Source organism: Gopherus evgoodei, chromosome 1, assembly GCF_007399415.2.
Source record: "Gopherus evgoodei ecotype Sinaloan lineage chromosome 1, rGopEvg1_v1.p, whole genome shotgun sequence".
Taxonomy (NCBI): domain Eukaryota; kingdom Metazoa; phylum Chordata; order Testudines; family Testudinidae; genus Gopherus; species Gopherus evgoodei.
Window position 1 is genome coordinate 109,583,190 of NC_044322.1, and position 27,346 is coordinate 109,610,535.

Genomic DNA, 27,346 nt, shown 5'->3' on the forward strand with positions numbered 1-27,346 from the left:
TTTTCTCTAAGAACTTTGCTACAGAAGTGTAGCATCTGGTAAGGTAGTACTTTTTCAGACAGTTCTATGGAAAATAATGTTTATAGACAGCTACACAGTAGGAGTTTACTGAAGTGTTATACAACTGCAGTGCATGGCTCTTGACTAACCAAGGTCTCCTGACCTTTGGAACTTGATCCCCAACTGTTCTTCAGAGTCTTTAGATCATGCTGTAAGGTTTGTCTGCTCAGCATGAAAACTTTTTCATTTTGACTTTTGATTTCTCTTCTGGGTAATTGGATATTGGATGTGGCCAGATGAGTTTCCATAAAGGGCAGGACTGACTGAGTTGAATTCTGTTCTATCTTTATTTTGTTAGATACTACATAATACAGATTGGACGTGTGGATTTGTTGATTATATCTGGCTGTTCACTTAAGATATTGGGAGAAACTTAGTCAAGTAACAGCCTAGTAGTGACAACAGATTTGGCTGGCTATATTTGGTGGCAATAATTTTTATCTTTGCAGTCAATAGCTGTAGTAACTAAAATCCAAAAGCTACGGTAACTGTTTAAAAAATTTCAGTAGAAATCAACTATAAAGTGTCTATTGGATCTAATTTATTATGATCTGACTTAAGCATCTCCTAACCACCATCACCAATTACTTTGTGGGGAGAAAAGGCAGCCACCATAGGATTTAGAAGCCATTTTCTATTTATAAGAGAGTATGGTTGAGCTATTCTAAAGTGACTGGTAGTTTTTGAATGTTTAATTTTTTTGGAGTGCTCATTTAGGGGACATCTTAAAGGGTCTGATTTTCCGAAGAAATGTTAAGCACTCAGCTTCTAAGGGGGAGGGGGACATCTGAATTTCAGTGTTGGGCACTTAAAATTCCTAATCACTTCTGAAAATTTAGGGCTTGCTTCTGGAATTAGTAATATAACTTCTTACTCAAAACCATACTCATTTTACTTTAAATTTGGTCTTACACCACTGGTGGTGAAAGCTTTAGTTACAGAGCTTGTTTACAAAGCTGTAATCTCTTTTCATCTAATACAGAAAGGCAGATAAAAAATTAATTGTTAGGCATCAGTGGGGTTAATAGCGAACAAATGTGACCAATTTATAATCAGCGCTTTTTTTTTTGTCAGTTCATCGTTTAGTGTCTGCTCCCAAACTAAGTTTGCAGTATTGATATAGATAGGTTTGCTCAATTATTTTTTTTTTAAATCACCCAGGCAATTGATTTACTTAGCATTGTTTTGTAACACAGTGTGTGTCTGAGCCTGGGCAATAGTTTGGGCAACCTAATAAAATTGATCTAAGTTTAATGTAAAACCCTGTAGTATAACTTCTGAAACAATAGGATTTAGCACGATTTGCTTTAGAAGAAATTGCACCAGCCAATAATGACAAGATAGTGATAAAAGCAAAATAGCCTTTTTGGAGAGGTTTCAAAAGCGTAACCATGTTCTCAGATGATTCAATATGTAGTCATTTGAGAGATGCTGAAACTACTTAACTGCTGCTTGCAAAGTGAAAAACAGAAAGCCAGTGAAATGCTGGCTCTACAAGAAATGGAAAAGGAGACATCTTGGGCTAGATGATCAATGAAGCTATTTTCAATAAGCTTTTTTACCTGTACAATGAAATAGAAATGGAGACTTTCAAACTTTTGAAAATAGAAACTTAATAGAAAGATCCATGCATTAGTGAATCCTGGGCATTGCAAGGTAAATATGCTGAGTGCTAGGAAGAATCTCCTCAGCAATAGTACAGAATGCTGGATGTGATCTTAATGAATACTTGAACATCCAGGGGGGCTGTGAGTTCATGCAAAGTAGGTTTCCCTGATTGTTTAAATTGGAAAGCTGTCCAGAGGTATAGTCAGTTGACTTGACTAAAGTTTTGTTTAAAGCAGAATTATTGCCAATAGCTGTACTACAGCAGCTGCTAAACTTCTTCCAGACATGCTCTGTGACATGTATAGTATGACTGATGCAGTCCCTGGGACATCTAGTATTTGCTGCATCACTTTTAGAGGTTGAGAAGATTTACATTGTTTCTTGTAATGTGTAATTACAGCATTGTGACATATAGTAATTGCTTCAGAGATGTAATGTGTCCTGTTGATTTTGGAAAATTTGGACCTGAAAATATTGAAAGAAGTTGGAGAGTTTCTGGGAATAATGCAGACTGTTCTCAGCTACTTGTCTGTAAATCTGGAGTAACTCAAATGAAGTCATGTCACCTAGTGCAGAATTTGGTCCATTACAGGCAACTCCCATTGGGAGTTGGAAAAATGCTCACTTCAGTTAGATTAATGTATTCCTTTGAACCTCGGAAGGCTTCTGTAATGTACTTCTCATTTGCCACATGGTAATTTTAAAAATTGTGTGGTTTTTTTTTGTTCTTAATTACAATGCACAAAACTTCTTAAAAAAATCATGCACTTACAATTAATATTTTTGTTTGAGATCTGCATGGTTAAACATATAATCTACGTATGTGTAACATGTTCAATTTGGAGGTAGAGAAGTCTACTTTTGTGGGACTGGGGTTAGAAGATTTCATTCTTAATCTACCAAATGGAGTACACTTTTCTTCTCTCTGGAGCCTTGAATTACAGAGAAGAAGAAACCTCTTTGCAAATCTTTCACTAGCATTTCTTTCCTACTTGCAGTGGCAGAGTCCTGAAACTGAATGATAGAAACAAGTAATGTGTTGCCAAAATTTTAGCAAGGTGTTCCCTCAAACCTTCCCCTTCATGGGGTGATGTGTATGACGCTCCGTGGGTGAAACACCTGGCACATATATCAGTGCTCTTATCCCCATCCCTTAAAATTCATCAGTCTTCCAGTCCCAGTCTACATGACTATCCCCCACTCCTTTTTTGCCTTCTGCTCCCCAGCACCTCCATGGAGGCTTTTCAGTGGTGGTAGCAGATAGCTGTCCTGGATGTGGCCTTTCTTTGCTGCAACTGACTGTCAATGTCTGTTGGCTTTCAGGTGGCTAGGGTGTTGTAGTTCATGAGAATTCCTGGGCTGCAGCAATTCAGTATTTACAGGTGTGGCCCTTCTCCTAAGGTCTGTAGATCGCTAAAATGCATATATCATGTACATGCTGGCCGGACACACATCCATGGGCTTGTAGCAGTGTCTGGATTATGTCAGTTGTGCTGATTCTTGACTTGCCACACATTATTCATCATATATTTATGCCTTATTTTCTTAAGTCTTTCTTTAAATTCTCCTAATTGTTCGAGAGGACTCCCGGCCAAACCCATTTCCTTCATCCAGAATTATGCATTTTAAAATGTTGTTAACTTGGATAGTTCTTTCTAAATTATGGGTTGAGCTTCCACTCATATATATCATCTGCTACATCTTACAGCTAGATGTTTCCAGTGTGCTGAAAGCAAAATAAATTAACCTCTCTCATTTGAAAACTGCCCATGTATGGATCTACTGCTGTTGGAATAAGCAGTCCCTTGGAGTTTTTCTAGAAAGCTGTGTCGGTTGGAATCCTTTTGCAGAGTTCCGATGATATAAATCAGGGAGCGACACCAGCCACCCTCCATTTCCTTTTCACCAGCAATGCAGTATGTTCAAATGCTGTGTCGTCAACACTTCCCTAGCTTCTCCTCCCCTTTCTCTGCCCCTTTTGTGTGCTATTTTTTTTTTGTTCAGTGTCCAACTTGGAAGCACAACCTCATGGTCACTTCTAACTGGTAATACTCAGTCCTTTCCTGGTTGTTTAATCTTCCACCTGTGAATATCCACGTGGGCAGTTTTCAAAGGTGAAAGCCTAGATGGCTCCACGCTCTGCCCGCACTGCTTTGGAGCCGCAAGATAAGGATTCTTGAGTTAGTGGCAGGAACCAGGAGGTGGGTGGGCCACTCCCGCTCAGACATTTCTGGAACTCTGCAGGACGCAAAGGGTTGAGGGAAGTGACTCTAACGGGCAGCACTTTCTAGAAGATTCTGAGATGGTGGGCCAGACATGCAGAGATGCTCGTATTCTAAAAGCGTGGCTCCATATGGGCAGCCTTCATCTTGCAGAACCACAGTCACTATGGTAAGAACCCTTTTTTCTTCTCATGTGAGCTAATGGGTGGTCTCCAGAGGTCAGTATAGAAGGGATTAGTGACTGCCAGCCTTCTGTAAATGTCCTGGCTTGACAGATTAATGTGTAACTAGCTCTCTGAAGCCATAAATCTGCATCTACAGACATCTGTGTAGGTTAGTCTCTAGGGTGTCCTAGCAGTTCTTACCTGTTCTTAGTATGAGAGAAAGCATTCCCCTTGTGGGGGGAAAACCTTTTAGCCCCAGGAGACTTTTTTTTTTTTAATGGGCCTAAATTCTTCCTATAGCTAACCATATGCACCGACTCTTCCCTCCTTTCACCAGTTAATGCCTGGCTCTCTAATGTCAGTTACTTAACACAGACTGTCACTGCTAAATTAGGTAAAGTACAGGATGTAGATAACTCACTCTGTTATACTAAAGAATTTCACCAAACAAATTGGAACTGGGTTTGAAAGACTTGTACCTTTTTTGTCTCTTATATTATCTCAAGATTGTTTGGATTGCTGTCCACTTACATTACAGAGTCCCTGTGTAAAACTGCATTTATTATAGTAAAATGTTTGCTGAAGCTAAACACAGAGTTCTACTTTAAAATACTTAAACTCAAGAACTTTCTCTTCAGGTTTGGAGGCCTCCATAAAGAGGTTCTTTCCTTTCTGAAAAGAGGCTGATGAAAGGGAGGAAGGTTTAAGGGAGTTTAATTGTTAGGAAAGGTGCCAGATTTGACATTTCTGGAACTGAAGTATTAATAAACAAATATTTTCCGCTTTAACTGGAAACCACCTTATCAATGCAGCTCCAGGTAACTACCCCTCTCCACACCAACCAGGCCATCTAAAGAGTGGGAGCTTGGTTATTAGCAATGTAAAATGCAAATTGTCCCATACCAATGCTGTGTAAGAGGGTTGTCTTTTAAAAGGTCCAATACTTTTAGAAGGAATTCCAAGTAGAAAAATATTTTTTCTGGAGATAAGTAAATACTCAAAGTGTGATGCTAATCTGAAGAGTTTAGGAATGGTACAGTGAAGTTCAGTTTTCAGTCTTTGCATCTCAACAATAATGAACCAAACACACTCTGTTCACAGGCAGTAATAGTATAGTTGGCTTTTTGTTATCTTACCTGCCAGCCCTGCAAACTCAATGTGAAAGTCAAGTTGGAGTTTTGCCATCTTATGTATCATCCCCAGGAACTGACCATGTTCTCCGTGCCTAATTATGCCCTCAGTTACATCTGTGCAACTTCACTACAATTAGTATATTTGCACAGCTGAATCTGATTTGGAAATTCACAAACAATTCTCATTGTGATACTCAAGAAGGGAATAGAATCAAACATACCTCAGTTGTCTCTGTTTGCTCTGCAGAACTAACTGGAGTGAAAATTGAAAAAAAAAATTGTCAAAGTAAACAGCTATGACTGAATACACACACAGCAAATCTGTTAAGATAGTGATTTTTCCACACATTCACTTTAAAACTAAGACCTCACTTTGATGCCTTGTTTACACTAGCAAAACCATTACTATATTCAGCAACTGTGCAGCTGCAACAGAGGTCGCCTCTGTGCTAAGTGCTAAAAGAGCAAAGTTACCCTAGACAACAAAGGGGAAGGAATGCACATCAGGATAAGTAAAGCACACATCAGAGGTCTTCTGGCCAATTAGAATGAATTCAAGTCAACAGGGTCTGATACTATTCACTTCAGGGTACTGAAAGAATTAGTTTAAGAAATCTTGGAGCCATTGGGAATAATACAGCAGAACTCCATTTATTCAATCTAGTCGGGATCGGGGCCAGATCGGATAATAAAAAAACTGGATAATCCATAAAATGTGTAAGTGAGATGTTCCAGTGCCATTTAGCAATCACAGACGAGATTGCCCACTTTTGGCCCTGGAGTCCTGGTTGTCTGGTTCATGTGGAGAGCTGGATAATGGAGGATCTGATAAACAGGGTTCTACTATATTTGCAAACTCATGGGTGGCAGGAGACTGGAGAAGGACTAACATAGTGCCTATGTTTGAAGAGGGGGGGGGGAAGGAGGAACCAAGGAACTATAGACCAGTCAGTCTGATCTCAGTACCTGGGAATCTACTAGAGCAATGTATACTGTAAAACATTCAGTTTGTGAATACCTGGAGGATGAAGGGGGTAGGTAATCACTAGCAGCCAGCATGGATTTACTAAGAACAAATCATGCCAAAGCAGCTTGATTTCCTTTACTACAGGGTAACTGGTTTAGTAGGGGAAATATGGTGGACATTCCTGGACTTCAGCAAGACTTTTGACAGTCCCACATGACATTCTGATAAGTAAGCTGGAGAAATGTGGGCTCAGTGGAACTACCATTAAGTGGCTACATAACTGGTTAAAAAGCCATAACAAAGAGTAACTATTAAAGGAGTGATGTCCGATTGTAGGGAAATCTCAAGTGAGATTCCACAGGGTTGTTTAACATCTTTATTAATGACCTGGATTTAGGAATAGAGCATACTGATCAAATATGCAAATGACACAACACTGGGGGGAGTTGCCAATACTTTGGAGGACAGAGCTAAAATTCAGAGCGATCTTGAATAATTTGAGGACGGGGCTATAGATGACAAAATAAAATTTAACACAGATAAAGGTAAGGTGCTACACTTAGGGAAGAAAAACCAAATGCACAAATACAGAATGGGGGATAACTGGTTTGGCAGCAGCACTGCTGAGAAGGATCTGGGAGTAGTGCATGATCACAACCTCAGCATGAGTCAGCAGTGTGATGCTGTTGCAAAAAAAGAGAAAACAACTGTAGGTTGCTTTAACAGAGGTGTAGTCACAGGAGGTGATAGCACTGCTGTACTTGGTGCTGGTTAGACCTCAGCTGGAATACTGTATACCATTTTGGTCACCACTGTATATTTACTTAGCGTGTGCACAGTCATCTAGCATCTTCAGTGGCATGATGCAGTTCTAGACCACCGCTGAACCTAGTCAGCAGGCATTCCTCGACAATGTGCATCATCCTGTGAGTTGCGCCACTGCTGCAGAAAGGGCTGTCACGAAGGCCCCAAAGATACTGGTTGGCTGCAGAGACACTTTGCTTGGTCCAGAACCTGTTCAACAGGGGCCATTGGCGATGGGGCAGGTCAAAACCAGGTGGGCAAATTTGGGGGTCAGCCACGAGGGACTGGTTGGGGATTATAACGTATCCATTCCTCTCACCAGAGCATTTCTGCCCTAACATCCTGGCATGGTGGTTGAGACCATAATAGGCGATGTGATGACAAACATGCATCTGGTGGTTTAAAAAAGTCATTGTGCAGCAGCAGGCTTGAGTTGGCACGTACCTTCTCCAGTAACTTGCCAGTGGCAATCTCTCATCTGATATGAAGAGGAGCAGCATTGTTCAGAACTGGAAGCCGTGGGAGTGGAGTCGGATGCAGGGTGCCGGAGATGATACGCATGGCGGCATGTGTCATGGTATAAATCCCCACTCTGAACCTTAGCGTCCAAAAGATGGGGTACTAGCATGAATCCCCCTAAGCTGAATTACCAGCTTAGATTTTGTAGTGCTGCCACCGACCAGGACTTGCAGTGCCTGGTACACTCTGGTCCCCCCCAAAACCTTCCCAGAGGACCCCAAGACCCAGACCCCCTGGATCTTACACAAAGAAAGTAAACCCTTTTACCCCACCATTGCCTCTCCCAAGCTTTCCCTCCCTGGGTTACCTTGGAAGATTACTGTGATTCAAACTCCTTGAATCTAAAAACAGAGAGGAGTGCACCTTGCCCCCTCCTCTTTCCCCCTCCCCAAGAGGTAATACAGATTCAAGCTCCATGACTCTAAAACAGAGGGATTCCACCTTCCCCCCTCCCTTCTCTCTCCTTGTCTCCCACCAATTCCCTGGTGAGTACAGACACAATTCCCTTGAGCCTCAACAAGGGAAAAAAATCAATCAGGTGTTAAAAAAGAAAAAGCTTTTAATAAAAGAGAGAAAAAAGTAAAAGTTGTCTCTGTAATTTAGATGGTAAATGTTACAGGGTCTTTCAGCTTATCGACACTAGAGAGAAGCCTTCCCCCCAGCACAAATACAAATTAAAATCCTTCCATCAAAATACACATTTGCAAATAAAGAAAACAATCAAAAAGGCTAAACCGCCTTTGTACTTGTACTCACTATTTGAACAGAAAATTAGAGAGCCTGTAGGTATGTCTGGTTACTCTCAGAACCCAGAGAGAACAACAGACAAAGAAAACACACACACAAAGACTTCCCTCCACCGAGATTTGAAAGTATCTTGTCTCCTGATTGGTCCTCTGGTCCAGTGTTCCAGGTTCACTGTTTGTAACCCTTTACAGGTAAAAGAGACATTAACCCTTAACTATCTGTTTATGACAGCATGTAACTGCATATCCACCAGTTTGGTGTGTGACGATAGACTCCAGCCTGGTGCACAGTACTCCAGCACCAAATATGAGGTGGGAAAAGCTGACATCCGCAAAGTGGGAGCACAACCCATGACGAACCTGCCAGTTTGTTAAGAAGAATGTTGCATGGCTTAACTTTAGCGGCTGTCTTTTTCAGGTGGGCATAGTAACTTAGTGTGCTGTCTAAGGTCAGACCTAGATAGACTGGTTCTACTTCATGCTTCACCTTCAGACCATTCAGATAAACATTCAGTATTCAGGTTGTTGAAGATGGAAGAAACTGGAGACTGTTTTTATGACGCTTGGCTGGAGGCACCAAGTCTTACAGTAGAGTCCGCTAACTTTATCATGTCCCGGTTTAAGGTGGCATCAAGGATGTGGAGAAACTGGAAAGGATCAAGAGGCAAGTGATGAAGATGGTCAGTGGGATGGAATGCAAGCCAAATGAGCAAATGCTGAAGTAACTGGGTATGTTCTGTTTGGAAAAGAGGAGATTGCAGGGGACATGACAGAGGCCTTGAAATACTTGAAAGGCTGCCATAAAGAAGATGAGGAGAAGCTGTTACCCTGCCATTTGTGGCAAGAGGGAAGAGGCTATGGGTTCAAATTACAGCATAGCAGATTTAGATTAAATCTCAGGAAAAACTTCCTAACTGTAAGAATGGTAGGACAATAAACTAGACTGTTTAAGGAGGTTGTAGAAGCTCCTTCACTGGAGATTTTCAAAATGAGTCTGGATCGCCATCTGTCTCTGCTGGTTTAGACAACAAATCCTGCATCTTGCCAGGGGGTTAGACTAGATGATCCTTGCAGTCCCTTCTAACCTATGACTTTATAGGGGCCATGAGTCTATACAAGCACATCATTAAAACCTGCTAATTCTGCTAGTATGCAGGCATCTCAAGAGGTCAGTTATACATAATAACAATTCAAATGGGGGTGATGAACTATGTTCTGAGTGTAAGAGGTAATTACCTACTTTGCTGGTTAATGTAAGCTGATTATGTGCTTATGTAAAGGGATAGCTAGTGAGACTTGGAACGTTTGACTTACCCTGAGCCATCACATGTAGTTAGGAGCTACATGTAATGGAAACAACTTCTGGAACTATTTTTTGTTATAACAGTGAATGAGGTGTTCACTCTGGTTTGGGACATGTAGATGCTTAGGAAGTTATCTGGCTTTTTGAATCACAAGCAAAATAACTGGGTTTGGGTTTTTAATTAGAAGGGGAGATTTTGATTTTCAGGTGGTGGATTGTGGACAATGTCCGGCTAAAAAGATAGAGGGTCTCACTCATGGGTAGCACTGCTGGATGTACCATGAGTAAGGAGAAACCTGAGTCCAGTTATAAACATTTGGGATGCAAGCTTTCCTGATAGTTTGTGATGTATCAAAGATATTACACTTTAAAATAGGTAGCAATGGGTCTTTTTTAATAGCCCAGGGTCTCTAGTATTTTTTTAACATTTTCCCTTTTTAATGTTTTTAATGCTTTTTCAGGTTTGTTTAATTTAAAACTTCCTAAGCTCTTTAACAAACAATTTTAAACTCCTACAACAATTATAGCAGGCAATTAATTTTGCTACATCATTTCAGTGATCATATTTTTAAAGTATTTTGAAATTACTATTCCTGGACACGAGTTTTGAACACATTCAGTGCATACATACCTATAACTAATAGCTCATGTACTTCATCCTCTGTCTTGCTGCCTCATTAGTAATGGAGTAGATGCTCCAGATCAGAGAATCTCGAGTATTTCACTTTAGCACAAGAATCCAAGAGGACATTCTTTCTCTGTTTCTTTGTGCCTCAAAATTAAAAACAAAATAATGTTCTTAGGTAAGACACAATAAATCAGATACATCAACAATCTACATTTTCCCTCACAGATACTACAAATCAAAACATAAACGTAAAACAGACACTTAGCATTGGGCATAAGAGGAGGTTTGGTCCTTTAAAGGAAAATTACAGGCTTTAGAGTGTTGCTAAGGAATCTTACATAAACATGAAACTGCACACTTTTGGTAGAATACCATGGTGGCAAGGTTGGGAGAGTCAGGAGGTACCTTTAAGAGAGAAGGTTGGTCATGCCCTGGATTTAAGAGCTACAGTAGTAAGGTGGTGTATATATAAATTGCAGTGAAGTTTTAGAACATTCTTAGGCTTTCCACAATGGTAATTGGGATGAAATGGGGAAATGTCTATTATTTCTCAGGCATGTTAGGTGTTACTTCCTTGTTCAATTTTGTAGTGCTGCTTGCCTGAATACTTAGCATTAAAATCAAAGAGGGATGTAAATGGGTTGCTAAAGAACCCAGGAAAGGAAAAGCAACGACAGAGAAAACCCAGCTTCAGGTACATACCTTGGAAGTAGTCATGAGAACCACGTGGCCATTACGGGAAAATGCAACTTCCCAGATTCCAGCAAAATTAACAAGTTTTGATTTTGCCAAGGCTGAGAGCCTAAAGATCAAAAGACCTGACTGGTGCTTCTGGAAGAAGGGAAATGATCAGAAGATGGCCAGGATGTGTCAGTGATTAGGCTGAGAGTCTGACTAAAAACACACAGAGGGAGAAGGCTGCAAGCAGCATAGGTAGGTTGTCCCAACTCGGAGGACAATAATCCAGATCTGCCTTTCCCTCACCTCAAGCTATGGATAGATCGGTTAAGTTTAGGTAAGAAAATGTGTGGGCATGTCTGTTATTTTTAAATCTACTTCTATAAGTGCTGGTTTCAGAGTAGCAGCCATGTTAGTCTGTATCCGCAAAAAGAACAGGAGTAATTGTGGCACCTTAGAGACTAACAAATTTACTTGACACCTCTGGGGGTGCACTCCAAAACACCGCAAGAAGGGACAGCAGTTCAGCTAACCTAGTAACCATGACACTAGTATTCTTTAAGTCACCTGCAATAGTGTCTGTTTTTTTAAGCAGAGACAAAATACTCTGGTTTAGACTATCTTTGTTTTTAGTAGTCTTATAATGGATGTAATTGTTTACTTTGAGAAATATTTTTGTTTGTTAGTGATGATCTACTGCAGCATTAACTATGTCACTATTATGAAGCAGCTTGCTTTAGGTAAAATGATCAATCATTTGAACCACATATGTAGGATACAATCATTCCCTCTTCCCCTCTTGTGGGGTAGGGGCAAAGCTAACAAAGGCAGCCCTAAAAGACATCCCCTCTCTCTTGCTCCAACACACTGATCAGTGTGTTAACATGGGGGTGGGGCAGGGTGGATAAAACTCAATGATTTTTTTTAATGTTTTAAAACAACAAATCAGATATTGTTTATGCAACCCTTCTGCCCCTCTGAGTTGGCAGCAACAAGGGCCAGGTTTAGGATCCAGGGGTTCTGTTTCAATAGTGCAATGCAAAACTGGCTTGAGCCCCCACCCAGTGACCTGGGACAATTACATACTACCCCTCGGGCGCCTCTGGGAGGCAATACTTCCCCTCTCGCAAGCACAGAGTCTGAGTGTAGCAAAAGCCTTTTAATAAAGGAGGGAAACAATGCAGCATGATGTTGAGGAAACACCACAAACAGGATTCATAACACAAACCATGAGTGAAAGACCCACCTCCAAGTAAGTTTTGGCAGTGTCCTTTTTCCCTCAGGGTCTTAAGTCCAGTCACCCTAAAGTCCAGCAACCCAAAAGTCTCTGTCCCTGGTCAGTGCCGCCCCAGAGTTCAAAAGTTTATCTGCAGAGTTTTAACCCCCCAGCCTGGGTGGAAATAGGGTTGGCACACAGGGCGTTAAGGGGCATCTTGCGTGGTCCAGGGCTGACTGCCCCGCCTCTCTGTGGAGTTCTGCTGCAGCCTTCACTACGAACGGCTCAGCTCTACCAGGCGCTCTGCTCACTGTTCCGTGGGCCACTCCAACCGTCCCACAAACTGCTCTGCCAGCTGCTTAGCAATATATCTTCAGGCTCCCCTACTAGTTAACACAGCACTCAATGATTTCAGCTCAGTAACTTCAGCTCTTTTAGTGATTTTATCTTGTAGTAGGGGAGCCCCAGTGCTGGTGCATCATTGGCTCAAAGTGAATTTAGCTCAGCAGCCTCTAGATAGACTCCTCGTGGAATCAAAATTAGCTCTGCTATTCAACAGTGGAGAGAGGAGGAGGTGCAATAGGTGTTCCAGGCCCATACCATCAGGTATATATGCCTGTCCCTAACCTCTCTCTCCATTCACTGGGTTTTGGAACCCATGGCCTTTGTCTAGCATTTGCTACTTAAGTGATGGTGAGAACCTCTATCATAAAACAGTTTCATTGTCCTTGATTCACATAATCCAGGTAACAACACTTTATTGCTCCTGCCCCAATATCAAAGAAACTGGGGATCCCACAGCTGCCAAAGTGACCATTTTGGGCTGCTGTGGACTCATGCTACGTGGGGTGGGTGTGCCTATGCAAACAAGATCAGCACCTGAAGTTCTTTTCCGTACGCGACAAAATTCACCCACAGATGTCAGGGTAGCGCTCATCCTGACTCTGCTTACATTTCCATTAATTATTTTTAAAAAGAAAAGCTGTTTGAAATGAAATCTGAGTACAAATTATGTTAGACTTAACTTACTGTAATTGTTTAGAATATTTTTTAAATAAATTAAATATGCTGAACATCCATGAGCCACTATCAAACTTCGGCATTAAAGGTCTGCCTCCTATATAGAAAATTGCGGGTGAAGGACAATCTAACCTTTTGAGGTAAAAACATAACTTAGACTGTCTCAGTTTCAGGAGACTAGCAAATAGGAACTTAACCTCCAGTCACTTGCACTTAGGCATATTTGAAAATGGCCCCAGGCTGAAATAATCAGTTTAACACACTCTTTATTAAACAGAGGGATTAACTATAATTTAGTGGTAAATGTGAACATGTTTGATATAAATATGCATCCAAAACATTGAAGGTTTGGTTTGTTTAATAAAAATAAATGTGATATGCTGTTCTGAGTCTAATTAAATTCAGTTATCAGCCGAATGCAGCTTGATACAAATCCTGGACAAAAGTAATTATCATGTATCATTCCCATCAACCAAAGGATAATGCACTCTTTCTTTAGAAAATAACTGAAATTACCTAAAATCAATTATATAAAATTGAGGGTTTGCGCTTGGTGATTTAGTCAACCATTTTTCACCAGGGGCCCGGGCTGCCTGTGGGGCTGCAAGCAGTTTCAGGGAGTCACCAAACAGGACCAGCACTAGAACTTGCTGAGGCCCAGGGCAGAAAGCAGGAGCCCCACTATGCAGGGCCTGATTATCCTGAATTTGTCTCTTAGAAAGAGGCTAGAGTTTTATTGATGGTAATATTATCTGTTGATCATGTTCATAGAGGGAAATTCCATCCTTGTGGACTTGTAAAGCTGAAGATACCAAAAAATTAAAATATGGTATTCCAATTCTGATAAATGTTATGTCAGTTCTACAGGACACCTTTTTTCAGTATCCCCAGACACACTGAAACTGTGCTGCTAATCCCTTTAAGGTTCTAAATGCCTTAAGACGACTGGACTTGATCAATGACCAGGAAATTATCTTCCAAGTTACTGTCAACCTAGGGAAGTCAGTTCAATATGTAGGTAAATTAACAAAATCTTTTGGTAGGCAACTGGATTATTGTGATATGAAGTCATATGTTCAACAGTAACTATATTTTATTCTACTTCATAGAAGGCTAATTTAAGGAAATGTACTAGAGTTCACATTGTACTTCATGATAGTGCGTCTGTTAAAATCAATAGTTTGAGATTCTCCCATCACATCTCCCCTTTAAACAACTAATTCAGTCAATGCAATCAATATTGTTGGACAAGCACCACCCTCTTGCCAGGACAGGTGTGGGACACAAATGTTAAAAAAACAAGAGGTTAGCTAATCAATTGCATAAAAAAGAAAATCAAGTGGTAGAAATTGGGCAAGGAGGAAAACTACACAATGCAAGACAAACCAAAAGCTCTGTTTGCTTAGTGGATTTCAAGTACTTAGTACTTTCAAGGGCACACATGCCATTGTATCAAAACACAAAACTGAATTTCTTTAATGTACTTAGTCCAAATATTTTCAACATCTTTAGTACATGCTACTTCAGACATTTAGTATATTTTTTCATTATCACACATTTTTAAAATACTGTTCTGAAGACTTACTGTAACTCTGGAAATACTATTTAAATTACAACTCATTATAATAATTAGTTTATTTTCCAAATCATTATGTGGGAACTCCCACATTTTTCACTGCAATATCAGATTTCACTTGAATAGCCTTTGGACTTATCCATGCAGTGGCTCAGCATTCTTCTTGCCTTCATATATGAAAATAATTTAATTCTGTGTATTCATAGACTAAGGCCAGAGGGGACCATTTGGTCATGTAGTCTGATGTCTTCTATAACACACACTATAGAACTTCATCCAGTTACTCCTGTATTAAGGCCAATAACTTGTGTTTGACTTAAGCATATTCTCCAAGAAGGCATCCAGTCTCAATTTTGAATATTTCAAGAGAGAAAGAATCCACCACTTCTCTTGATAGTTTACCTCACTGTTATAAATGTGTCTTATTTCTAATTTGTTTGGCTTTAACTTCTAGCCATTTGATCCTGTTATACCATTCTCGCCTAGATTACAATGCCTTTAGAACCTAATATTCTTCTCTCCATGAAGGTACTTGTACAGAGTAATCTTGGATGGGCTAAATAGGGTGACCAGATGTCCTGATTTTATAGGGACAGTCCCGCTTTTTTGGATCTTTTTCTTATATAGGCTCCTATTACCTCCCACCCTCTGTCCCGATTTTTCACATTTGCTGTCTGGTCACCCTAGGGCTAAACAGATTGAGTCCTTTAGGTCTCTCACTGTAAGCCATTTTTTCTAGCCCTCAATTTCTGTGGCTCTTCTCTGCATCGTCTCCACTTTTTCAAAATCTTTTTTAAAATATGGACACCAGAATTGTATACATTATTCCAGTATCACTCTCACCTATGCCATATACAGAGGTAAAATCACCTCCCTACTTCTCCTCACTATTCCCGGTTATACATCATATAAATATTGTAGGTATGTACAGCATTGTCTAACAATAATATTTGTGCCTTATTTATATGTCTATATAGAGATGTGAGACTGAATAAATGAGAGAGTCCCCCCTCCAATTTTAATATTAAGGTTCCTGGTTGCCATTGGCATGGCTGGTTGTGTATTAAAGACCCTTAACTGCAGACTGCCTCCCATCCCATCCCACCCCACCCCACCCCACCCCAAAAAAAAAAATTCTGGCTGCTACGCAGAGGGTAATCAAGATGGAGCCATGCAGCTTCAGTGGCTCCTGGCCCCAGTTGCCACTGGTGTTTCTTGTGGTTCAGGGGATTCCCTTAAGGAGGCAGACTTTCCAAAAACTGTCCTGGCTGGTAGAGAGGGAAGGCCGAGGAGGACCCTCTCTAAAAATTAGATGCTTTAGCCAGCCACCTGTGTGTAACCTATCCATGAGGTCAGCCTTGCTCTTTTTTCCCCTTGGAAAATATTTGTACTTCTCAGGATTACAAAACAAACAAGTCTTTGGCCAGTAAAAGGCAAATGAGGGAGGAAACATTTATACACCCACATATCCATATTCACAGTCATGTTACAAATTTACATAATGGATATTCCTTTAATAAAATCATGGCTAAACAGTCTGACTTTAATCTTCTTAACATGTATTACAGTAATTGCCAAATATCCCTGTGGGTATTGGGGGCCCCAGTGTGCTAGAAGCTGTCCAAACACACCAGAATGCACAGTGCCTACCCTGAAGAGCTTATCTAATTTAGGAAAAGATGCAATGACTGTGGACAAAAGAGTAGGAAGAACATGGGAGGAAGGACAAGGGTAATGATATCAAAGCCACTTGGTTACATGTGTTAATTATCTGATCACCTTGATAGTGGTAAATAATTTCTCTTAAAATGTTTTAGTACTTGTTGCTTCTGATCTAGCCATTGCTATTTGGTTGATAGGTGTAGACATCATACCATAAGGTAGGCTATTGAGGCATGATTTGAAGGAGTAGAGGATAGTGGCCATATGTGTCCGTTCAGGGAGGATACTCTGTGCATGGGAAATTGCATGATAGAAATTGGTAAGATGGCTGTGGGAGAAGTGTATAAAACAGGCAGCTGAGGCTGAGGTTATTGGTAGAGTGGAGGGGATCAGAGGGCAATGCAATAGAAGACACAAGCAGATACGTGTAAACTAAATTTTAAATTGCTTTATGAACCAAAAAGTAGGATAGGATTGTAACACTACTGTTTATTTTATATAATGGTCAATTATCCAGGAATCAGAAGAAGGTATGTAAATATTTTTAAATATGGTCCATGAACCACATTGAGGTCTGTTTCTACAATCTAATTTGTAGTAATTTATTTGTCATAGCTCAAGCTGAAACCTAAATCCTCTCCTTTTTTTTTTTTTTTTTTTTTCTTGTTAGTATAATCCCTTGTGGGGCTGAGGTGGTTGAAGAGAGCTTAGAGAAGAGAGGACATGTAGTAAATCACTTAGTCATGGGTGTTTCCTCTCTCCTAGCTGTAGGTGAAACTGGAAACCTCTTCATGATCACAGCTGTTTTCTTCATTCCTGATTTGACCAGTAGCACTGGGAATCAGTCTGAGATTATCAAGAACAGTTCCATGCGCAACCCTTTGGAGCATGTTGAATCTGCACTTACCAAATGTAGTTATTTTTGATTTCCAAATCAGTGCCAAATGGGAACTCTTTCTAATAACAAGAAGGAGTAATTGCCTCTGCAAGTTTTAGAGCATAATATTTTTTTCTTATCAGATTGCTACACTCTACAGTTTATGTAGATGAAACCTCTTTTTCTTTGCAATTCTTTTATGCAGAAGTAGACAAAAATAAGACAGATGTGGCAAAATACAAACTGTAAAATAATCTCATTTGTATTAATATCCTTTGGGCTATGTTTTGAATTTTTATTTTTGGCACTAGAGATCTGATGTCTTGCCCCATTCTCTGCTGCAGAACAAATATGTGCCAGGATAAGTGTTTTGGCATATGTAGCATGCATCTACAACCACTTCCAAAGTTACAGCTTTTTATGTGAGTGCTTGCTTTTTAACTGATCAAATGCTTCAGTTGCTGAAGCCCAACATACTACTTCATTCAATGCCATTTCTTGCAGGGGGGATGACTAGACTAGTGGTTTTTTTTACTTTAAGTTAGTTTATTATGATGGACTTGAACTAAGTAACATGCTTAAACATGCTAGTCAGGACACTTGGCAAACATTTGCTCCACAGCATGCATGTTCGTGGTTTATCCTAGGTTATCCCCCTAAATATCAATATTTTGAATAGAGTGAAGCACAAACATTTGTGTCTTATGGGTATGGCTACACGGCAGCGCTTTGAAGTGTGAGTGTGGTCAGAGCGCCAGCGCTGGGAGAGAACTCTCCCAGCACTGCACGTAAATCACATCCTCTACGGGTGTAGCTTGCAGCGCTGGGAGCCGCGCTCCCAGCGCTGCGGCACTGATTACACCGAGGCTTTACAGTGCTGTATCTTGCAGCGCTCGGGGGTGTTTTTTCACACCCCTGAGCGCGAAAGTTGCAGCGCTGTAAAGTGCCAGTGTAGCCAAGCCCTCAGATAAGTGCCAAGGCTAGCATTTAGAAACACATTTGCTGAATAACTGGTAGTCAGTGAATTCATGTTGAACTCTAATCTAGACTAATCCTCAAAAATGCCAAAGAAAATCCTAGCAGTACTTGTTAAACAAGAGGTTTATACAACCAGATGCTCAGTAAACCTGGACTCTTCTGAAAAGACCTATAACTAGACAAGTGTGGAACAAGGTACTGAACTTTCAGGGGCATATATTCTCAGAAGAGGGCATTGAGTGTAATATATAACAAGTTTTCTTGGATATTCAATGTAAACTTAATTTATACTAATTTATTTTGTAGTGAGTCTTATAAAGGTAGCTTGAGTTTTTCCTCACTGCTTTTTGTGGCTCCTCTTTACAGCAGCTGAGCCTTTGCTGTTATGGTTTTTGTGACTTGGCTTAGTTCCAGAACCCCACTTAGACACCAGGAGCAGACTATGTGGCCAGGGAAACATCCTGGTGTGGGAAGAGGCAGATCTTACGCTCAGTAAAACTTAAAAACAAAAACATTTGATTGCTCAGAACAGAAAGCAAATGATTATAAAAGAATTCTTTCATTAGATTAAAAGCCCCTTTCTGCTGAATTTCCATCATTTTTAATTGTATTGTGTATTTTATATATATAAAATACACACATTTTAATATTTGTGCTTACTAATAGGATTCAGGTGCCCCAGCTTGTAGGTTATTTGGCCTGTGATATGCAAAAAATCAGACCTTATGATCATAGTTGTCCTCTCTGGTCTGAAAACTCTATAAATTTCATCATCTTATTCTTGAACATTTGAGGAAGCAACTCTGAGTCCTAGATTCCCTCTTCTCTGTCTTCATAAGAGAAATCTAAATATGTAAAACTCATAACTTTGAAGCTCCATTTTGGGCTCTGAAAGGTTTGTAGCATTTCATACTCTTATGTAAAGTTCCTTATATGAAAGAAGGTCTTGCCTCTCAAGAGGCACATTCCCTCCTGAATCCCTTTTACAGTAGGGTAGCCAAGTGGGGTACAGCACAGTCGCAATGCAAGTTTTTCCTGTGCTGCCCTGCTAACATGACACTGCTCTACAGCCAAAATGCTTCTGAAATAAATGTAGTCCAACCTTACTAATTCTGGGTCACTGAGAATAAAAATGATGCTTAAAATTGTTGATTGGCTCTAGTTTTCAAGATATGCTATTGGGTCAGTATATACAACCCTTGACTTGGGAATGGCAGAGGATAAGTGAGTTATAAAGGGAAGAGATCTCAATTTAAACCAGAAATGACTAAAATACATCTTTGACTGGATCTATGAATAAATCTATGACTGGGTTTGGACAGTACTTGTTTTTAGGCAAAACAATGAATGATGCAATCTGAAGCTGGTATTGCGTCATACATGATATGAATTGCATCATGTTATTCCTAGAAGTCATGGATGATGCAATCATAATGAAGCTTACATCACTCTGCTGAACAAATTTCCCTATATCAGCTCTAGAAATCATACAGTGTCATGCTCTATTTGTCAGTGTTTGATTTTGCAAAGGGACACATTTCTGTTTAGCCAAAGTGAGCAGAGATGCCTCGTACTTGTGTGAACAGTGCAGATAACTTCTGCTATGTTGGTGGTGAAGTGACTTTTGCATCACAAAAGCGCAGTATAACCACTATGGTTAAGGAAGCCTATCACCTTTATTTTGGCTGCAAAATTGGAGATCAGGACAAGAGGTGGGCCCCACACATATGCTGCAACACTTGTGGAACAAATCTTCGCCAGTGGTTGAACAGGAAAAGGAAAACTATGCCTTTTGCTGTGCCAATGATTTGGAGAGAGCCAACAGATCATACCAGCAATTGTTACTTCTGCATGGTACCTCCAGTTGGGAGAGGTGTGTCAAAGAAGAAAAAGTGGACTGTGCATTATCCAAACATTCCATCAGCTATACGCCCAGTACCCCACGGAGAAGGACTGCCGGTTCCTGATGCACCAGAATCATTCTCACTTGAGTCAGACGAGGAAGAGGATGAAACTTCTGGTCCTGAACCATCAGTGTCACAGGACCCACATTTTCTCCCATCCTCCTCCTCTGAACCACACCTCATAACACAAGGTGAACTGAATGACCTTGTCAGGGATTTGGAATTACCCAAGAGTAAGGCAGAGCTGTTGGGCTCCAGACTACAGCAGTGGGATCTGCTGACAGGCTATCAGGGCAAATGGAGCCCATCAATGCTTGCAGACTATTGCTGGACAGTGACAAGAGATGCTCCATTTAATGAATACAAGAGACAAGCCAAGAAGCGCCGAGTAGACACTGAATAGGACTAAACTATGTACATCATAGTTTTTTGCCTTTTGTTTCATAATAAATTTTATTTATATAACCCTTTTGCTGATTTTTAAAGTGTTACATAAGCAGGACAGGTGAAATATTATCATGTAAAGCAACCATAAACACATGAAAAGACCTAGGTTTACAATTTATGATTAAAACTCTACTATCTACACAATATACATAGACATAAAATGTAAAAACTTAAATATCTTAAACAGTAGCCAATCAGTTGTTTTAATTGTCATATTTGAATTCAGCACATCAAAATACATAATAAATATCACATTTTATCTCTGAAGCTGACAAATTCTCAAAAATTGTAGACCAGTGTAATGGGTTGAGATTGGTTACATGTTCCTGAAGGGAGGCTCAGTTTTTAAAGGTTCCTTTAGGGAGTGGGCAAAAAAGGATATTAAGGATGTGGGTTAAAGAGTTTTGGAAGATATTTTGATTAAGGTTGAAGCACATGGGGAGATACAGTAAGAAGAGACCACCATTCCATGTCAAGCTTGTCTCTACAGCTTCTCATCCTCTTCTATAACCACGATTCTCCTCCCCTCTCCTAATCAAACAGTACATGGCAGCAAATCAGAGACTGGAGGCGTATGTTATCTCATGTATTGTTTATGTATGCTTTTGCTGTTTTGAATAGGAAACTGCTACATCAAAATGTTGTTTAACCTTTTTCTATATAACTGAACAACAGACACATCTGGAGGCTGTGATTACACTTATCTTCTTACCCCAGACAAAAGTACCTAACCTCCCTTGCCATTATCAAAATCATGGAAACTCAAAATGTACTAATATTAAAGTACAGTTCCATACATGACTTTTATAGAAAAATCTTTTTCTAACATTATCTTGGCTTTCCTAGATGAGAGATGACAGTTTTTTCGTATGTTAAATGCTCGTGAAATACAGACATATATTAAGTCTCTATCCAAATATAAATTAAGGTACATGGTAGGTCAAAAGTGTTTTTCCCATCTCCATTCCCCATGTTGAGTAATTATATCGGTGTCATCCACACTGTGATATTCAAAGGTCTGTTACTCTGAGCACATGCCTGAATGATATTATGTATGGTTTATATTTAGAGTGGGAAGTGGCTACTATTTCATTAAAATAAAGAAAAGTAGTTGAACTCCATCAGCCACTAAGATGACAGTCAGTTTATAACAGTTTGATGTGTTACAGTTTGAAGCTTACAGTGCTTACCAGGATTTACATTAGCCATGCCTCTCCCTTGAGTCACTACATACAATCCCACAATAATACATACACATTTGCATTTTTTTAATACCATGAACTCCTAAGGTATTGAAAAATTTACCTTTAATCCAGTAAGGTTTGTCCAGGAAACTACCATATTGTCACAGGCAGGTACTGTTATCCTTTCAGTTTTAAATGCCTAACCACAAGCCCTTAAGCGTTATCCAACATTGATGGTAATTAGCCTCAATGAGCCTTTCTGAAAACACCTCATGTTTTGGGTTTAAATCCTTTCAGGGGAGGGATGATGGTAGGGCCCATATATTCCCCCTCTTCACCTGGAAGTTGTGTGATCTCAGATTCCTACCCAATATCTCAATTAGGATATAACGCTCTCTTTCTCTGCCATTAAATACAGCCCCATTGCAAGCAGACACCTTTGTCACACCATCATAGCAATATAATACATATACACCATGAATTCCATGGGTTTCTAGCCCAAGTATGCATGTGTCTTTGTAGGTCAGGGCATGAAACATTGGATTAGTGGATGTGTATTAGTAACAAGAACTACTCTTTCACCCCTCAGAAGAAAGGGTAGCCATTCTTCCCGTAGTTGCATAACGCAGGCCATATTGGGTGGCAATAGTGCTGGCAGATTACAAAGCAAATATCACTTTAATCCATTTTAGAAAGCCATACATATAGCTATAAATTGGGCTAATTATTTATTCAGAATGCACCAGAGTGATTGATCTCCCATAGTAGCTGCTGTGTCTTCTACCTGAAAAAAGAGAGACACTGAATACCATGTGCAGGAAAAGACACTTCTGTTATCCTAGTTTGTAAATGGATGATGATGGTAGACAATTATTTACTGTACCTGGTACCCAATTAATCATGTTTTATTTCTGTTACTTTAGCCCAAACCTTAAATAAGCGAACACTGGTATTTTGAAGGATCGCTGCAAGTTTAACACAGTAACTCTTCTTTCTTATAATTTCATTCTATTTTGGTTTCATGCTTTGGGCCTATTTCTCAAAAGTTGAATTTCTCAAGTGCCCCTCAATTTCATTGCCAATAGGAGAAGTTCTTTAATCTGAAATATGGTAAACTTCTGATGTTCAGTGTTTGTACCAAACAAAAACTGCACCAACAAACATTTAGGGTAGGGGTCGGCAACCTCTAGCACATGGCCCGCCAGTTTGTTTACCTGCCACATCAGCAGCTTCGGCCCATCGCAGCTCCCACTGGCCGCAGTTCACCGTCCCAGGCCAATGGGGGCGGCAGGAAGCTGCCGCCAGCACATCCCGTGCCGCTTCCTGCAACCCCCATTGGTCTGGGATAGTGAACTGCGGCCAGTGGGAGCCACGATTGGCCAAACGAACCTGCCGACGCAGCTGGTAAACAAAGTGGCCCGGCCCGCCAGGGTGCTGACCCTGGCGAGCTGCGTGCCAGAGGCTGCCGGCCCCTGATTTAGGGTATTGTTTATACTCTCACGTAGGTACATTCAAAGATAAGATGGATGTTCTATCCTTATTTTGCCTATGTACACTTTTGGAGTGTAATTCTCAGGAGCAGATGATATTGGATTTTCTTTACCTACCTGTGGTAAGGTATATTGAAATCAGTGTTAGGTTCTGAACTACCTTTTTGTGGATGTGAAGTAAACAGGTTATCCTTTACCACAGTTCAGTGTTCAATTATATTACAAATATAGGTTTGATATTTTGTGCTGAAGTCTGGCAGAAAAATGTTAGTTCATACTTCTGCAAATATATTCACATTTGCGATTTTTTAGCTTTTCTGAATTGTGATGTAACTCCTTCCTAAATAGACAAAATAAGAGTTTGCATCTGATTTCTCCTGCTCTCATGTTACTATTTTTTTTTTAATTATAATTTCATTGCTTTGAGAATATGAATGTCAAAGAAAGATTAAGAATGCAAAGGAAAGTTTGGGATGTGAAATTGAAAATCTCTGTGTGAATATCCAACAGACTTCTGAAATGTAAATAGTACTGAAAAATAGTCAATGTTTACTATGTTAAATATTTGACTGGCTAGTGGATAAGTGCTTATCCTTAAAATGAATCTTTTGATGTTATTAAATGCAATACATTGTGAAATATTCATACTTTGATTTGGTATGCGGTTGTAGATGGAAAAAATTATTTAAAAGAATGAAAAGTTAACATGACTTAAAAGCTTAGTACATCAAAGGAATTTCATAAATATTTAATCTTTAATTGAATTGTTTCTTCAATTACTGTGAAAATCAAACTTATTCTACAAATGCTGCGATTAACAGTATTGTAAACCTTTTTATTTATTATGAGTGTTTCTTCATATTCCTGACATTCACACACACTAGAGGTGTCAAACATGAATTTGCCACTCTGTCAGCATGAGACATTCACCAGTATAGATATTACATGAAGTCTGTGATCCAGACGCTGTTAGTTTGAGGTGTATATTAAAGATCCCCACAACTACACGCAAGGATCAAAGAGGGATATATCATCAGCAACTTATATATATAATGGTAAGTAAAACTATAAAATGTAATTTGTGAGTGGTGTTAGAACTTGAGTATTTTTCTGCTGATATATTTAAAATCTGAGGTTCTTCCTTTATATTAAAGGGTTTGATTAGTATTTTAGGTTCCTTTATCATGGCAAAATTGCAGAGGAGTATTGTTTTTGTAAGTATGTGAAATTCTGAGAGGACGGTCTGGTTTTCGTATAGCTCTGAACAAATTTCTCATCTAACTTTTATAATTTTCATAGCAGATCAAATGTGGGTTACCATTCTCTAAACCAGACATTACGTAACCAAGGATTTGCTGCCAGTCTACTGGAGATAGTCTGGAAATACAGGGAACTATTTAATAATACATTGTAAGATAGTATTTATCACTTATCCTAAAGAGACAAGTTATTTTAAAGCTATATGTACAGGAATAACTGTGCAGGCTGAAGTATAGCTATCCTTGTGTTGGAACATGACAGTTGTATAATGTTTCAGAGTTGCTAAATAATTATATGCTATCCAACTGACCCCACAGCGGAAATTTTAAATAGGAAAATGTAATAATCCATATTAGAATTTGGCCAGGATGTAATTATGACATAATTTTGCCTAAAGGAAAGGACAGGAACTATTACAAGTGATCAAGATGTTGGTTTTAATCTTTATCTGAAAAAGGGAGTCCAAGCAACAAAGTGCCTAATGTTTTGCTAGGGCATTTGGTTTATACTGACTGATAGTGAAGAGTACCAGCTACTCAGTCAGTAACACCACACCAGAAGCACTTGGGTTGCTTTAGAGACCTCCCATTAGTATACTGTCTTTACTTAGTTTAGGAGATATGATGAACTCGCGGCTCAAGTTAGTATGGCTATACAATTAATCAGGAGAAATTTGAACATCACTACTTTGTTCAAAAGAGGTTTAAGGTGTGAGGGTTTGTTGCAACAGTGCATTGTTACACAGATTATTCGATAGTGGCACTTATCTTGCTTATATAAATATTTTTTAGGTTAGATGAATGACTATATAACTTGACTTCTGTATGCATTAAATTCTACAAATATATTGCCAACTGTAATAAATACATCACATTTCAGTGTTCGTTCTATAATATTTATATATCTGGAACATAGAATACTTGACGCATTCTGGTGAAGCTTGGTGCCAAAACAGATATGATGGTTTCCAGTCTGAGTTGTGGGATTTATGCAGTTTTACATTACTAAATCAAACTGCCAAAGTAACAATTTGTCTGCCAAGATTCATTCAGCATATTCAGGTGTCTTTTGAATTTCTGAGACAGGCTAATGTTTGAATATGCTTATAAGAAAGCAATGTCTGAATAGTAAAGAAAATGTAGATGTATTAAATGATGAACTGTTCATTTCAGAATTGGTCCAGTTCATTTTGTGGTAAGTGTCCTTAGCATAAGGTGAACCTCATAATTCTACAAAGTATCTTATTGGGCATATACACCTCTACCTCGATATAATGCGAACCGATATAACACAAATTCAGATATAACACGGTAAAGCAGTGCTCTAGGGGGCAGGGCTGCACACTCTGGTGGATGAAAGCAAGTTCAATATAACGTGGTTTCACCTATAACGCAGCAAGATTTTTTTTGGCTCCTGAGGACAACGTTATATCGAGGTAGAGGGGTGTGTGTGTGTGTGAGAGACACACACACACACACACACACACAGGTTGGCTAACTTCTTTTTTATAATGGAAATGGTCAACAAACACTAAAGCATTAGGATTTTACATATAGAACACTTTGACTAATTGGGGCATTTTTAGATTTATATTACTTTTAGAAAGTATTGGAAGGCTTCAACTGAACAAATTTTAGCCAATTAATTACTTTGTGAGTTGAGATATTAATTGTTATTGCTATGTGATTGGTTGCCCTCATTAAATGAAACTCTCTTTCCTAACTGCATAACTGTAATCATAATCACAGGGCCTTTGATTCTGTCAGGGAGTGGGGAGGAGTAGTTTGTGATATAGGCCTAGGTCTTGCTAAGAAGTTTAGGGGGGATTTTTAAAAAAAAAAAAAAAAAAAAAAAGTCTCGCAGGTCATTACGTTACATCCTGTCTGAGATGTAATGACTAGGAAAATAATTAGACTATTGTAATTGATCCTTGAGGCAGAATTTAAGCTAACTTCCAGCATATTCACACACAATAAAAGTGGCATATGAGTTGATAATCTTACTGCTACAGAGTTTTGAGTAGCTCTTTCAGTGACGGTTGTCACAGGAACCAGTTTCTCTTAGGAAGCCTGTGGGTGAGAAAAGCCTCAGTAGAAAGAATCTGGCTTGTATCCCCTTAATTCCTCTCTCCCTGGTTGTGCTCCCTCTCCCCAACTGTTTCCCCCAACAGCCCCTTCCACAAACAGCCCACAGCAAGAGAGACCACAGCAGCCACCTCTTCTTCCTGCCCCACTGGCTCCTCTTTTCTGCTAGGCAGATAACTAGCAATGGACAGGGGCAGAGAGGTGTCTGATTGCCTGTTCCTCCCCACAATGCCTAGAAGCACTTGCTTCTGCGTGCTCCCAGGGACCTTTATCTCCTGGGTCATTGAGGAAGACCATTACCTGGAGTTGTCTGGGTCAGCTGGTTTAGTAGTCTTGTGTGTTGCATGTCTTGGCAGCTGGAGTAGTTGGGTAGTAGAAGTTTGTTAGTTATGTGGGGCTGCTGTGGAGTGAGGGGGGATCTTATGGTAGCTTATACTGTGAGGAATCCTGGACCAGTATTGGACTCCTCTCCCTGTGCTGCTGCAATCTCCTCCCTGGTTAAGATCCAGCAGGAAGAGCGGCGAGATGGGAAGCAGGCATCACAGTGGCCCGAGGTGGTGGCCAGATAGCACAACTGGAGGTAAATGCCTCCTGCTTGTCCACAGCTCATTAGCCATACGAAAATTAGGCTTGCATAATTAATTTTTTTTATAATTGACAGATCAATGTTTATTTAAGCATTTTAATTATTTTATTGATTTAAATGTTTACAGTTGTGTGAAATTATGGGGTTTAAGCATTTTTTCTGTTTTTATCAATTTAAATTGTCAATTGTGGGGAAATTAAAGAGACATCAGCTAATAAATATTTAATGAC

At 39.7% G+C, this 27,346-nt stretch overlaps 1 protein-coding gene across 1 annotated transcript in view; it reads left to right on the plus strand.

Annotated features, from left to right (window-relative positions):
* The first annotated feature begins 3,890 nt into the window (after positions 1 to 3,890).
* Positions 3,891 to 27,346, plus strand: part of ATP11A (ATPase phospholipid transporting 11A) — a 183,812-nt gene continuing 160,356 nt past the window's right edge. The window contains 1 exon segment of the mRNA XM_030568828.1: positions 3,891 to 4,059. Coding sequence (XP_030424688.1) covers positions 3,985 to 4,059 — 75 coding nt within the window. The 5' untranslated portion in view covers positions 3,891 to 3,984.